This window comes from Vipera berus (genome assembly GCF_964194415.1).
Source record: "Vipera berus genome assembly, chromosome: 1".
Taxonomy (NCBI): Eukaryota; Metazoa; Chordata; class Lepidosauria; order Squamata; family Viperidae; genus Vipera; species Vipera berus.
This window is the reverse complement of record NC_138202.1, coordinates 345,472,579-345,488,943: the sequence shown is the minus strand read 5'-3', so window position 1 is coordinate 345,488,943 and position 16,365 is coordinate 345,472,579. Positions and strand designations below refer to the sequence as shown.

The following is a 16,365-nucleotide window of genomic DNA, read 5'->3' as shown; positions in this document are numbered from 1 at the left end:
TTTGACATAATCGCCATTCAAATTGAGGCACTTGTCATAACATCTTACAAGATTGGAAATTCATTAGTAGTAGCCGCTCAGCACCAAATCTGGGCTATGGGGGATGATCCAAAACATCCCAATGGAACTGCTTCAAAAGTTCTCGGGTACGTCTAGCGGTGTGCGGGTGAGCATTATCGTGAACCAACTCCACACCAGAAGTCAGCATGCTCCAACGCTTGTTGTGGATGGCTCGTCTGAGTTTTCGTAATGTTTCACAGTAGACGTCTGAATTGATGGTCGAACCATGCTCCGTGAACTTCACTAGCTGTATTCCTTTGGCATCTTCACATTTGGTGGGGTTTTCTATGGTGCTACTTCTGGTGTGATATTGGTTCACAATAATGCTCGGCCACACATCGCTAGACGTACCCAAGAACTTTTGAAGCAGTTCCGTTGGGATGTTTTTGATCATCCCACCCCCCCATAGCCCAGATTTGGTGGTGAGCAACTACTACTAAGGAATTTCAAATCTTGTAAGACGTTATGACAAGTGCCTCAATTTGAATGGCGATTGTGTCAAAAAGTAATGCAATGTAGTAGTTTTCTAATGTGTATAATAAAAGATCTGTATCTGTGAGTGTCTGTCATTGATAATCAAATGAAGATTTATTTCCAAATTGCCCTCATATGACATATGATATGATATATGATATGATATATGATATGATATGGTCACATGATCAAAATTCTGGCACTTGATGATTGGCATGTATTTATGACAGTTGCAGTTGTCCTGGGATCTTGTGATTGCCATTTGCCACTTTCCCAGCTGGCTTCTGACAAGGAAAATCAGTGGGGGAAGCCAGATTCGTTTAACAATCATGTTATTAACAACTGCAAGTGATTCGTGTAACAGTCATAGCAAAAAGAGGTCATAAATCAGGTGGGTCTCACTTAACAACTTCCTTGCTTAACAGTTGGTCTCAAATGTGGTCGTAGGTTGAGGACTCTGTATCTTGTTTTTGCACCCCTCATTGTGCCATGAAGACAGCAGCTTTACCATCAGAACTTGCCTCTGGCCTTGTTTTGAGAGCTTCAGATTCTTTTGGCAAATGGACTGGGAGTCTGAATGCATACTGGGGACTACAACGATCATTCTAAAAATGGAAGACTTCTAAGGAATGTGACATATGCAAATCTATTCATCCCCAAAGCAAAATTGTTATCTTCTAAATAATCTCCTTCAAGCCCCTCAAAAAAGTTAGATTTTGGTTCCCCAAACCCTTATAGTCTTTAATAGTACCAACATCATCTGAAAGATATCAAGATCACATCTAAGATAAAATCCTTGGGATAGTAAAATGTTAAGTCTATGATTCCTAACATTTTTGCCTTTCTTCCAATATCTGAGACTTTTATGGCTGCCATTTCCTGTTTTATGAGAACTGGTTCTAATATCAGTCTAATATCTGCTTCCCAAACAATTAGCATGCAGTTTTTCCCTGCTCCACAAAAAACAGGCAACCCTCCTTTTTTTACATGAAAAATTAGAGAAAATCGAAAAACCTCCCTTAATTTACCTACATGCAAATTTCTCAATTAAAATTAGAGTGCTCATCTCTCCATCCTTCCCAGTTTTATCCAGAGATGCTGAGAAATGAATTTTAATCAATCTTCAGGGCAACTGAGCTACAGTATGATCTTTCTCGGTCCAGATTAAGGAAATAAATCTTGGAATGTAGGATAAAAGGCTTTGGAGTACAAGAGGTTCTGATTGCAGCCTTTTTCTGAAAAGCTCTGCAGATAATGTCATGAGCCCAACGGGCTCCAATCCACAGCATCAACAACATTTTAAATGCCACAAGGTACTTTATTGCATTCACTGCAGCAGCTGAATGCAGTCAGCCCTCCAGGAAAAAGAAATAGCCGTGTTTAGAAAAGACAGAATCAGGTTATTGAGCTGACCTGTTTTCGGGATTCCCACAATATATTAAACAATAATGCAACCATAATGGCAGTTTGCACAATGCACTAAGCTCCTACCCCTAGCCCAGTATTAAATGCATATTGTGAAAAGGCATTTGTTATGTTGGTGAAAACAACCTAATAAATGGAAGGTCTGGTGCTGCTTACCTTTCTGAATGTCTAAGACTATGCCTAGTAAGAGACCAACTGGAAATGTCACTGTCAACTCTGCAACGAACCTGGCTGAAGCCATCTTGCTCATTTTCGGTTGCCACAACAGTGGGGGGAGGGAATGGGGAGTTTTATGCTAGTCAAAGCAATTCTCTGTCCTGTGGGAACCAAGGTCATTTCTATTCGTTAGACTGGGGGTTTGAGCCTAATGTTAGAAAGCCCACCAAACTATTCTTTTGGGCAATATAGTTTATTGCAGAGTTTCTAGGGTGGGAAGTTTAACTTTGTAATACTGTAACTTTCTGGAGGGAACTTTAGTCTTGGTTTCACTTTTGACTGTGCCGATACTTTGTAGCCAATAACATGCCTGTGGAACTCCGGACCACCCCCAACCTTCTTTCGTTTCGCCAGGACCTAAAAACTTGGTTATTTGATTTATCTGGCCTGGACTGAGGGGTTTTAATTTTCAAACTTTTAAATTTTTAAACTTTGGGCTACTAATTGTTATTTAATCTTATTTTAATTCTATTTTAACTCTTATTTTGTCTTTTAACTTTGCCCTGTAAACCGCCCTGAGTCCTTCGGGAATAGGGCGGTATATAAAACTAATTAAATAAATAAATAAATAAATAAATAAATGTTCTTAGACGAAAACTCAAGCCTTAGAGTTTTGCTTTCATTGGTCTCATCAATCAGAACCATGACATTCTTTCGCAAGTGGATTTATATATTGTTTTAACTTCCCTGACCATCTCAAAAGGTTTCTGCTCAATTGGAAAAATGTAGTCTAGTTTCTAGCTTACCCAGTTTAAGGAAGATTGTTGAGAAGGTGACAGTTCCAAAGGTTTCTGGAGGAAGCAGATGATCTGGACCTGTGACAGTCAGGTTCAAGCCAAGATATGCTGCTGAGATGGCATTAAAGTCACTCGTGAAGGATTTCTGCTAGACTCAGGATGAGAATGGTACATCCATTCTGGCCATGCCTGTTAATGGCTTTTGATAGGATTGTTCATAGTATCTTTCTGGACCAATTGAGGGGGTTGGGAGTGGGTGACAAGTACTCCTCTTCCCTACATTCCAGTTGTGTTCAGTAAAGGATGGGAAGAAAAGTGGGGAGGGAAAGTCCAGCTCTAGAATTCGGCTATGTGGGGTTATGCAGAGCTTATTTAACATCTACATGAAACCTCTGAGTGACATCATCTGTCAGCACAGGGCTAAGCATCTTGAATATGCTGATGATATTCAGTTGGACATCTCAACCTCACGCTGCCAAGATGCTTTCCCCTATGCCTAGGGCAGTAGCTCTCAATCTTGGCAACTTTAAGATGTGTGGACTTCAAATTCCAGAATGGGAAAAGTTGCCAAGGTTGCAAAACAACAGTCTGGATAGAGAAGAACTGACCAGCTCAACTCTGAAAAAGACTGAATGACTTTGAGTTGTAGGGGCCCTCAGATCTAGTAACTTTCCACTGTTAATTCTGGAAGTTCTCCTGGATTCAAGACTCCTGCTCAAGGGAGCCATGGCCAGGAGAATTACTGGACAAATTGTTTTGACCTCCAGCTGTGCGCATTCCTGGATCATGGTCACTCATGCCTTAGTAATCTCCCTTTTCTATACGGGACAGCTCTTGAAGAATATTCAGAAGCTTCACCTGGTCCAGAATGCGGTGGGTACACCATGTAACACAGCTGCTATCTGAATTGCATTGGCTTCCCAGTGCAATTCAAGGTTGTAGTGGTTATCTTTAAAACTCTGCATGGCGTAGTACCAATTAAGTTGCACAATGGTCTTTCCCCAATGGTTTTTGCCTGCCCCATCAGATCTGGCAGACTGGGTATGCTCCAGATGCCATCAATAAAACAAAGTTATCTGGCAGGACCCAAAAGTACTGTATTCTCTTCCTAGTATGGCACTTGTCCTATGGAACAGCCCTCCCCTCAAGTACAGCCCCTACTCTATTGGCTTCTCACAAGGACATGAAGACATGAGTCTGTCAAGCCCCACGGGCTCGACATCACAGAGGGGACCACGGAGGGAACCAGGGGAGCACAACCGGCAGCACCCGCGCAGCTCCGAAGGCCCAGCTGCGCCCGCTCCCACCAGCTGAACAGCGGGCGAACGCTGGACCCGCGGTCGTCCTACCAGCTGAGAGGCGGCCGGAGACAGCTGAGAGCGGCCACGGAGACCCCGCCTCGGCACGGACGGCTGGGAGGCGGCTGGAAACGGCTGCCAGTGGTCGCGCGGCTTGACCAGCTGGGAGGCGGCCGGGAACAGCCGCCGGTGGGCCCGCAGCCGCACCAACAGCTGAGAGGCGGCCGGAGACAGCTGCGAGCGGCCATACTGTAGAGAACCCGCCTCGGCACGGACAGCTGGGAGGGGGCCAGAAACAGCGGAACACGCGAGTGGGCATGGGCACTGCCTCACGATCCCGGAAGCTGCATGCAAGCCGGCAGCAACGCGAGCCGCTGTACAGCTGCGGTCGGACTTTGAGGGCTGCCAGAGGGCCATGGGTGTGGCGCAGGGTGTTGCGGTGGTGGGGGGAAGCACGCACGGGACCTTAGGGGGAAGCAGAACTTACGCTTTTCTGCACGCTGGGGGTTTCGGCGCTAGTGGGAGGGGCTGGGCGTGGGTCGCCAGTGTAGGGGGGTGGAGTATTTACGCAGGCCAGGCGGATGCTGGTCTGCGCGGGGAGGGGGTGGGGCCCATGGGTGGGGCTGCTGCCTAGTTACAGGCACGAAATAAAAGGCGCGTTGGGGCAGGTAGCTTCCAACGCTGAGTTTGAATTTGCATGGATATCCTGTTAGTAAAGGTTTTCTTGCAGTCAAACGTGCTACGTCGTCGTTCTTCAGGCTTGCGTTCTCCGGCGTAGACGTTTTGTTTGACAGAGTCTTTCTCCAAACATTGAGTCTAGATGTAAGCATGGAAGCTCTGGTATGAATGTATATGCCTAGCAGATTTGTGCTTTTATTGAGCTTCAGTGCAGTTACAGTTGGATTTTTCTTTTAACTAAAGTGTATGTTTTTATTTTAATTATGGTCCAGAGTTTCTTAGATAGATTGGAGGTCATATAAACTGGATGGATGGAGAGAGAGAGAGAGAGAGAGAGAGAGAGAGAGAGAGAGAGAGAGAGAGAGAGAGAGAGAGAGAGAGAGAGAGAGAGAGAGAGATAAGAGGGGGGGGGCAAATGATAGTGTTTAAGTTATTTTTTCTGTGGTATTCCTGGGGAGCACCACCAGTGCCACATTCATAATATCATGTTCTCATTCTAGGAATTAAAAGAAAAAGACTGACCTTGCACTGGTGTTGGTGTTGGTGGTGTGCTGGCTGGTGCTGCAGCTTTCTTCCAATCTTCTTCAATATGAATAGCAGTCAGGAGGAAACAGCCTCCTCCAAGGACACCAACAAAAATGCAAACCACAAAACTGTATTTCAGACTCTGGAAATCCCAGAGAGTGGAATTATCTCTTTGGTGCACCTTGATTGTATTTGCAATCTATAGGTTGAAAGGATTTATGTCACTATCAAATACAAGCTGCAAGTGGTCTCATTCCAAGTCAGATTGCTGGAATATTTAACACAGAGACAGGCAAACCACCCATGCCAAGAGTCACACTGACAATATTTTGGAAAATGAGGACTATTTCCGACAGAGGATAATGCAGAATGGGCAGAGTTGGGTTATGAAACTAGACAGAAGCAGAGTTGGGAGTAGGGATAGTCCTGGGTTTAGAGAGGAGTTTTTTTCAACTATATGCCTTTATTTACACTCTCCAATTCTTCATATTTTGGAATAGTATATAGAATTATAAGAAACTGTAATACTTTCCTAATTTCTATTAACCTTAAAATATTGAGAATCCTGTAAAATACTCATTGTTCCTTTCAGCAAAAACCAAATTATATAAATTGTTAGACATCTCCCAGCTTTGTTTTCAACATGTTATTTGTATTTATCATTATGTTCACGAAAGTAAAATAAACATCTGAATGTCCGTTATGAATTTAAATGTCCTGGCTGCAAAGCTGCCATTCCTTTGGAATACCACAGCCCATGGCAAAGATTGAAGGTGAATTTTACAATCAGATCCTATCCTCCACAGTAGTAACGATGGCTATGGAATAGCAATAGCTCTTAGATTTATATACCGCTTCACAGTGCTTTACAGCCCTCTCTAAGTGGTTTACAGGAACCAGCATATTGCCCCCAATAATCTGGGTCCTCATTTTACCAGCCTCAGAAGGATGGAATGCTGAGTCAACCTTGAGCTGGTGAGACTCGAACTGCCGGCAGTGTTCAGAATTAGCCTGCAGTACTGCATTCTAACCACTGTGCCACCACGGCTCTGTGGTGCAATGAGATGAATGGCCCTAAGAGCATTTAGGGGTGTCAAACTCGTAACGTCACATGATGTGTCACGATGTATCATGACTTTTTTTTCCATTGCCAGCAATGAGGTGGGTGCGGTTTCGGCATGATGCATCCGGCCTGCGGGCTGGCAGTTTGACAACCCTGCTCTAGAGTCTTGAAGCCAGAATTGTTACTTTTCCAAGGCAAAAATCCAGTCTATTGCAAAGCTAAATCCATCAATAGGAAGGGCCTCTAAAACCCAAATAAAATGAGTTTATGTTGCACTATTTCCAATTCATCCCACCTAAGACATGCTTTCTTGTCACCCATCCAGCGCTGCCCCATCCAGGCCACAAATCCTCATAACTTACAATTCCAATAAGGTAGGGGCTGCCAGCATCACCCAGCAAATGGCTCATAAAAATTTGAAGAGAAAGTGCAGTTGATTGAGATGCAGGTTTCACTACATACTGGGGGGGGGAAATAAAGATTGTGTCAGCATTTGGCAGAAACCCATCACAGGTGGTCCTTGACTTAACAGCCACAATTGAACCTAAAGTTTCTGTTGCTAAGCACGACAGTTGTTAAGTGAGTTTTGGCCCATTTTACAACCTTTCTTGCTACAGTGGTTAAGTGAATCACTGCAGGTGTTAAGTTAGTAACATGGTTGTTGAGTGACTCTGGCTTCCCCATTGACTTTGCTTGTCAGAAGGTCACAGAAGGGGATCACATGACCCTGGGACACTGCAAGCTTCATAAATATGAATCAGTTGCCAAGCATCCAAATTTTCATCACGTGACCATGGGGATGCTGCAACGGTCATAAGTGTGAAAAATGGTCATAGGTTATTTTTTCCAGTGCCATTGTAACTTTGAACAGTCACTAAATGAATGGTTGTAAGTCAAGGACTACCTGCATAAGGAAAGAACAAAGGTTACAAGTAGATTTCTTTGACACCGTTATAAGCTGAGTGGCTATGGGTGTGCGTGTTGATGCTTTAACTTTGTAAATGACAAAGTTTCAAAAAGATATGTACATAACAAATATAAGCAAAGGACTATTTTCATTAACCGCCAGCATGATTAAGAGATTATATTTATGTCTACATGCGATCAGATCAGCAGATTTTGTGAATTCTTCTCCTTCAGAAAAGGGAATGATGCTTTCTGAGGGGTACACTCTGATCGTGTGGTTATACCTGCAATTTTGGACATTTGCCCCCCTCCTCAGTGAACCTCCCTAAATTTAAACTCAACTTAGCAAAACACAACGACCTAAGATTATGCTTGTGTCCTTGCAATACAGTGAACTACAAATCACCCAACCTCTAAATAGCCCAAGGTAGTATTTAAACACAAGAAGCCAGGCTACTTCAACAAATCATGATTCTATTAACCATGGAACAGAGACAACCCATGGCAGGAACAGAGGAGTCATGAATAATATATTACACCACTACAGATTTATTAATATAGTTTTATAGCTCTCCTATGTTTTAAATTTAACATCAAGGGACATTGAATGGGTTATTCATATGTAAACATATGTAAACACAAAGAGCCTTTGTATGTCTGGCACACACGAGGTCAGTAGGTTCCTTCTGTAACAATATGTAACAGAATTTCAGCAGATGGCTTAGTTTTATGATGCAAATCAGTCCATGCTTCCCTAGGATTGAAGCACTGAGAGATGCATCAAGTCTTGCGTTTTGAGTGAACATGTATAAAAGTGCATGTTAGGCCATTCCATGCAACTTCACCATGCCCCCCCCCCCCGGAATACTTGCTGACGTAGAGCCTGACAGGAGGTGAAAACAGAGCATGCAGAACTAAGAATAGAAGTATTGGATTATCAACAAAATCAATATGACAGTAATGACAGCTGAACTGAACTCACCAAGAGGATGTCAGCCACAATGGCCCAGTTTAAAGATAAAAAAAATCCCGAAAGGGCAATAAAAATCTGAAATATTAAAGAAGACAGAGAGAGACTCAGAACGTCATGAGTTGATTGGACAGGCAATCCAATGCTCTCCTAGATGTATAAACTGACAAATAATTGATGCCGTATTTATCCATTCCAAGCTGCCACATCCTCTGGCCATACTTTTAGTTGAATGTGTACTGAATGCTGAAATCATAACATTTCACTTGTTTCTAGCAATCTTCCTGTCCTTTCCCTCACAAATTTGAGGGCTCAAATTATTCAATCCTACATATTTCAAGGTGCCCATCAAAGCAATAGATTCTCTGTGGTCAATGAGTGAACTTTAAAATGGCTTCTCAACTAGCTGACACACTCTAGAAGTGCGGGACTCTTGATTCCATAATCCCCAACCTTTTCTGGGGAGTAACATGAGGGGTAAATAATGAGGTGGGTTTCAACTGGAGCTACTTTAAGTGAAAACAAAAGTCATCCATTAAATATATGAATTCTTTGGTCACTTACATACGCAGCTACAATACTCTTCTCAGCCATCATAATAGCCAAATACATGCATGGAGCTGAACTGAGCAAGCCCACCGCACAGATAAGAGGGTCAGCCTTGGCGTTAATCTTCTTGTATCTTCGGGCAGCTTCTGCTCCTACAACGACCCCCAAAATGCCAGTTGCTATGGTGACCCCTCCAAATATCTCACTAATGACCAAGCAAAAATGCAATGTGTTATCAACAGCATTCATTTACTGGTGCCTTTTGGTATAGAAATTTAATAAATTACTAAATGAGAGTGAGGTAGGAGGGGGAAGAGGGAGAGGGAGGGAGGGGGAAGAGAGAGAGAGAGAGAGAGAGAGAGAGAGAGAGAGAGAGAGAGAGAGAGAGAGAGAGAGAGAGAGAGAGAGAGAGAGAGAGATGATAAATAAATTTTAGGGTGCAATTCCCTCCAACCCAGCCAGCTAGGGAGGTCGGAACTGACATCCAAACTACAGAAAGGCATATCATATTTGGGAAGGCTGTCATAAAACAAGAAAGACTTTATGGTTTTTTTCAGGACCTCGAAGCAGCCATTCCTTTTTTTTCCCCCTTTTTCTTTGTTTTCTTTGAAAAAAAATCACCGTGATTCACTCAGGGCTATGGTTTCTTTGCACCCCCTCCTGCTAGACGTTGATTGCTGAGATAATGTCTACGGGAACATGCACACTAAAATGTGCCCAGTTCCATTTTGCTCCTGCTGCAGAAGTTTCCTTAAGCTGGTTTCTGAGTCATTGTATCATTTGAACTTGAAGCAGCAGCATATTAGTTAATCTGAAGTACACTATCCTAACTTAGCAGAATAACAGAGTTGGAAGGGACCTTAGAGGTCTTCTAGTCCAATCCCCTTCTCCAGCAGGCAACCCTATACCATTCCAGGCAAATGCCTATCCAGTCTCTTCTTAAAAGCCTCCAGTGATGGAGCACTACAACTGCTAAAGGCAAGCCCTTCCACTGGTTAATTGTTCTCACTTAAATCAGCTTATTTAAAATACTCTAATCTGGTAACCATTTTAGTTTGAACATTTTCATTTAAATACTGAAATTGACGGGGATAAAGGCTCAGCCTATATTGTATTGATTAATCAAGGTTTCTGGATAATCTTGCCCAGAAAGCCAGCCAATAATTGTAACAGAGAAAAGTCTCAGCTGCCAAAACATATCTGGAGCTATCCAAGGTCCTGTTTCTTGCATTGTCTTGTATTCTCATCACTTGGGCTTTGCCACAAAGTCTGTTTTCCTTTGACTTCGTTGCTATGCTTAGGACTTTTTCTATCAGTTCAAACAGCCAGCAGAACTAGAGGAATCCCATAAATCTTTCCAGGCATCTCCTACAATCTCCATTTGTTTTTCCAAGGTTTTTCAAGAGGCAGTTTGGCGTGGTGGCTAAAGGCTGGGCTGGAAACTGGAAGACTGTGAATTCTAGTCTCCCCCCTTAGGAATGACAACCAGCTGGGTGACTTTGGGCCATTCCCCCTCTCTCAACCCAACTCGCCTCACAAGATGCCGTTATGAGGAAACAAGAGGAGGGAACATCATGTATACATGCCATCCTGCTGGCCAAAAATCAAGGCAGGATAAAAAATCAAATAAGTAAGCATTTAAGACAAGAGTTTGCCTTACCTGTTGTGGTTTTGACATGGTTCCTTGCTGCATGGTTGTAGAATATCCAAAGCAACCTCAGCTCTGTAAAGGAACACAGGAATCCAGAAACCGAGAGCGCCAGTGATGAAACCCATGCAAGTTACACCCAGCGAGGATCCTACAAAACTCCAGCTGGGAGACAGAGAAAGCAGGCATGGATGAAGAAATGACAGAGAAAGAAGAGCCATCAAGTTCTGTGGTCAAGATGTCAGAGGATGAAGACAAAAGGATGTTCTACAGCTCCCTCAAGTGGCCTCTTGTTAAAATACACAGGTACCCACTTTCCTTCTAGTCCAGATTTAAGCTATTGGTACGAAGGCCACCAAGAACTTGGGACAGGATTCCTAACGGATGTTCATTTGTGACAATGAATCACAGCATTTACTATTCTACTTTGTTTAAAAAAATATCCTATAATTGGCTGAGTATTGAATTTTAAATGAGAAAGAGGAAGCCCTTTCTTGGCCTCAGTGGAATAATTATTTTTCAAAAGTATTTTGGCCTCCAGGACATGCAAGAAGATATGTTTGTTGATGTAGTGGCATCACTGGAGGTAGAGGCCAAATATTTTCAGCCCTTTGGATTGGTTTTGCTTGGGTGGGGGAGAAAGAATTTCAGACTGGAAATTATATATTTTGGCTTGCAGAGGCTTAATATTCTATTTCCTGCTTATTTTAGCAAAGTTTTATGAAAATTCTATTGCCAAAACTTGGCCATTTGTTGATCAGTTCTGCTGATGCAATCTTATATGAATAGCAAATTGGGGGGGGGAGAGGCTATGTATTGCAAATTTGGGGGGAGGGGCTCCGTACAGACAGTGACTACATCATAAAAATGGTTTGCAAACATGCACATCGTGCTAAGTAAATCATATTAAATCCAGGGCTTTTTTTGTCATTGAACGCTCAGAACGGAGTTCCGACACCTTTTTTGGATGGAACCTTATAGGGTAGGCAAGGTGGGTTGTATGACATGTGTGAGTTCCGGCACCTTTTTCTTTTACAAAAAAAGCACTGATTAAATCAGTCAAATTACTTGCAGTCTTCTTTCACCTAACTATAGCTAATTGCTGGGACCATTAAGGCACTCCTGCTTGTATGGACTTTCCTTAAAGAATAACTAGGAAGAGAAACTTTTTTTGTCAGAAGCTCCACTCTGCAAATACCCTTCTCCTAAAATTACATATTGAGTGCAGGGTTTTTTAGTTCACATTGACATCAGACATCTCCTGATGGTGCAGTTCCATCAAATTAATATCATTTTGGTTTAATTCAATAAATAAAGCCATTTAAAATAAAATAGAATGTGAACCTCTCTTGTTTTTGAACAGCTGGCTAGTCCTGTGTCAGCTGAATGATCAAGAACAATCAGAGCCCCTGAAGAGAAGCTTGATAACAGGCAGCCACTTTATCTGGTCAGAGTTTTCCCACAATGGTGAAATATATTTCTATTTAAATATACAGTAGGATCTGCATTTGCAAATATGCCTCTGTATGTAAAAATTGGCACATGCAATTTTTATCCCAGTGTGTCTGCTGCCCACCTTTTAGGGGAAGAGAGGTTGAGTAGCAAATGATACAGCTTTTTAAAACGAGTAAATAGCCATTCTAGAACATGGCTGCATTTATAGAACACGTTCAGTCAAGTCAGTTAAAGCACAAGGTCTGTATTCACCCTGTGTGTTAGGCTTGGTTAGTTTTAATCTTGCTTAGCTTCTACAGGGTAATGTGTGCTGGGCAAACTCAGCCAATAGGAGGCTGGGAAAGGCACAGGGAGACAACTGATGTGTTACAATGCCATGATGTGACTTACATATTTGTATAACACATTGTGACACGAGTACTAAATTATGGCCTTTGCATAATGACATCGTGATGGGCATGGCATTTGGGAAGTCCCTGGAGCTTGATGTGGCTGCTGCTGCATTAAATTATCATCTGATAAATAGTGCAAAGTCAGAAAAAATTAGTTAAATTATTCATCATCTGAAGCGTGTTCAGTGGATACATTCAGTAAGGATTTTAGAGCATTTTGAATGCACACTTTCTGATGATAAGAATTTCAGAAGTTAAATATCTGCGAAGCTGCAGAACAAATACTGTAGACTTAAAGCACTACAACGAATTATGCCATTAAATCTACTTTCCCCAAGCATTTTTTTCAGATTTAACTATTGCCTTGCTGGTGAAGAACCCTGAAAGTTGCAGTCCCAATTGAGAGAAAAGTGTCTGAGGATTTATATGCAGGATAAAGCATGTCTACAAGGAAAATAAGATTTCTGCAAGCCAACATCCCCCTCTAGTGCCTGCAAATATTAACTGATGCTACCGTTGAAAAGACAGATTTGGGATGCCTTAGTGATGATCAGATATGTGTTCCCGTATATGCAAGATCTGCTACACAGGAGGAAACAAAACTGTATGCACACAGGTACTGACAAATGCAACAAACAATGTAATGACTAGAAACTTGAAGGGCTGTTATGCAAGAGCAGGAAAAGAAATACCTTACTTTTTGCAAAGAGAACAAATGTCTTTGAACCAGGCTGAGTTTCTGATATGCTTGCCAGCTATGAGCTTCTTGTTCATTGGTTTAGGGACTAAAATAATTAGGAGGATCAACCCTGCAAGTCCCATAAAAGGAGTAACCTACAGAGACAGAAGCAACAGTGATTCAACAAGGACAATTAGGAGAAGCTGAAAGGCCATTGCCACAAGGATATAATGTTTATTTAGCATATGATGAGAACATGACAAAGAGAAGTAAACATGTACATACAATCCACGTAATTATATACAAAACTAGTACGGGGATTCAGCAGTGGCCTCATAACTGGATATCCAATTTAGCTATCCAGGCAATCGCCTCTGGTATTGCTTTTAGGGCAGGGGTCCCCAACCCCTGGTCTGTGGACCAGCAATGGTCCACAGCAAGCCAGAAACCTGGGCACACAAACAAGCGAAGCCCCATCCGTGGGATGCAGGCAGCATGAAAAACCAGACTTCCTCCAGTCCATGGGAAAATGTCTCCCTATAGAACACCGGTCCCTGGTGCCCAAAAGGTTGGGGGCAGCTGTTCTAAGAAACTGGAGAATGCATGTCATAGACAATCTTGCACAATATGTTTAATAGTTCTCATATTAGCAACACAGTCGCAACAAGGGGAATCTTTCTATCCCCACTGATACAGGATAAATGCACTTCTTCCAGGATCACATTTAATTCTGTCCATAATTACAAGAAGCTTACATAGTGATGTAATTGGTTTATGTGGCAGATTGAACAGCATGGCAGACTGGGATTGAACCTCACTGTCCCCCTGACCTGTTCTCCAGAGAAATTCTCCACTCCAGCCATCATTCAAAGAGAGTCTAAAGATGCCACGAATAGTGAAGTGCTGGTGATAAAGCCTGCCTACAATTTGCTGCCATGGCTACTTCATTATTCTGAGGACCTTTAGAGCAGTGTTTCTCAACATTGGCAGTTTGAAGATGTGTGGGCTTCAATTCCAAGAATTGTCTAGCCAGCTATGCTGGCTGAGAACTTCTGGGAGTTGAACTCCACACATCTTCAAGTTGCCAATGTTGAAAACACTGCTTTAGAGTGATTGTGATACTATGACTAACTGGCTGGAGGATGGAGCCACCATCAGGAAACAGGCATATGAGAAGAAGGGGCAAGAAAATATTTAATTTTCTTCCTCCCAACTTCTGATAAACTATCATCAAAGAAGAACAATTTGACTTCTCATTTTCACTTTCTTCTAAATTATCACTTCATTTTTATAGTTTATCTAAATAGTAAAATAGCTAAAATATATAAACATACAAACAGACAGTGTGTGTATGTCTAGATGGCTGGATGGGTGGCTGGCTGGCTGGAGATAGATAGATAGATAGATAGATAGATAGATAGATAGATAGATAGATAGATAGATAGATAGATAGATAGATAGATTAGATGATAGATGATAGATAGATAGATGATAGATGATAGATTAGATGATAGATGATAGATTAGATGATAGATAGATGATAGATGATATAGATTAGATGATAGATAGATGATAGATGATATAGATTAGATGATAGATAGATGATAGATGATAGATAATAGATTAGATGATAGATAGACATAAAATAGATAGATAGATAGATAGATAGATAGATAGATAGATAGATAGATAGATAGATAGATAGATAGACATAAGATAGATAGACAGACAGACAGACAGACGGACGGACGGACGGACGGACGGACGGACAGACGGATGGATGGACGGACGGACGGACAGACAGACAGACAGACAGACAGACAGATAGATAGATACCATGTTTTCCCCAAAATAAGACCCAACTGGAAAATAAACCCTAGCTTGATTTTTCAGGATGCTCGTAATATAAGCCCCACCCCAAAAATAAACCCCAGTTAAGATGGTCAGCCAGATGGACACATTGAGTACCATATTTCCCCGAAAATGAGGCATCACCTGAAAATAAGCTCTAATGCAACTTTTGGAGCAAAAATTAATATAAGACCCAATCTTATTTTCAGGGATAGATAGATAGACAGACAGACAGACAGACAGACAGACAGACAGACAGATAGACAGACAGACAGATGATAGATGATAGATTAGATGATAGATAGACAAATGATAGATGATATAGATTAGATGATAGATGATAGATAATAGATAGATTAAATGATAGACACATGATAGATAGACTAGGATAGATAGATAGATAGATAGATAGATAGATAGATAGATAGATAGATAGATAGATAGATAGATAGAAGAGAGGGATTGAACACATACAAAGAAAACATTATAACATTGCAGAACTATGTCAGCATCATTGTGTACATGATTTCTTTTTCAACATTTTCTTAAAACCAGCTGAAAGAGAAGTAGAAGTTACACTACTAACCGATTGAAGAATCCCACCATTTCAATCCAGGGGGATTCTCTTTAAAGGTAGGTCTGACCAACCAAGACTCACCCTGAAGCCCCAGCCCCAGTAGCCACTTGCACGCGCCACTCCAGATGACAGGATGTAACCGAGTCCACTGCAAGGGAGGAAAATTCCAGGTTGAAAGGGGCCCTGAAAGCCACAGAGTCCCACCTCCTGTGTTGTGCCTCCTTCCTATCATTTCAACCCGTTATTCCACATGCTACATTCTGGAGGGAGCGATAAATGATTTTAATTGAGATCTCCGAACTCAGAGTCCTTGATTTATGACCACAGTTGAACCCTATATTTCATTTGTTGTGTGTGACAATTGTTTTATCCCAATTTAGCACCTTTCTTCCCACAGCTGAATCACTGTAGTTAATAACACATTTGTTAAGTGAATCTGGCTTCACCCACTGACTTTCTTGTCAGAAGGTCACAAAATAGGGGTCACATGACCCCAGGATAAAGCAACCATCATAAATACAAACCGGTTGCCAACCATCTGAATTTTGATCACATGACTATGAGGATGATGCAACGGTCATAAATGTGATAGTCATAAGTCACTTTTTTCAGTGCCACTGTAAATTCAGTCACTAAACGAATGGTTGCAAGTCAAGGACTACCTGCATTGAGAGAGAGAGAGAGACTGCATATCACTTAGGATGGCAAGTCAGCCCCAGAAGATCCCTCCAGCATGGGAATTTCAAGGTTCAACGGTGGAGGGGAAGGGAAGCCTCTGGCTCAATACCTAATAACATCCTATCCAATTTCGACAACCTCTCCCAAACCCCATTAATTTTGAACCCAAGAACCCATTCCGTAC

The 16,365-nt window shown here is 42.0% G+C and overlaps 1 protein-coding gene across 1 annotated transcript in view; it reads right to left on the bottom strand.

Moving 5' to 3' along the window:
* The window catches only part of LOC308666850 (protein spinster homolog 3-like), a 33,788-nt gene that overhangs the window by 2,999 nt on the left and 14,424 nt on the right, over window positions 1-16,365 (bottom strand). Inside the window, exons 5-11 of the mRNA XM_081325823.1 lie at window positions 15,585-15,651; window positions 13,094-13,230; window positions 10,562-10,714; window positions 8,917-9,106; window positions 8,365-8,430; window positions 6,839-6,937; window positions 5,411-5,612 (exon numbers count right to left, since the gene is read on the bottom strand). Of these exons, the coding sequence (XP_081181949.1) occupies window positions 5,411-5,612; window positions 6,839-6,937; window positions 8,365-8,430; window positions 8,917-9,106; window positions 10,562-10,714; window positions 13,094-13,230; window positions 15,585-15,651 (914 nt within the window). The remainder of the gene's footprint in view (window positions 1-5,410; window positions 5,613-6,838; window positions 6,938-8,364; window positions 8,431-8,916; window positions 9,107-10,561; window positions 10,715-13,093; window positions 13,231-15,584; window positions 15,652-16,365) is intronic.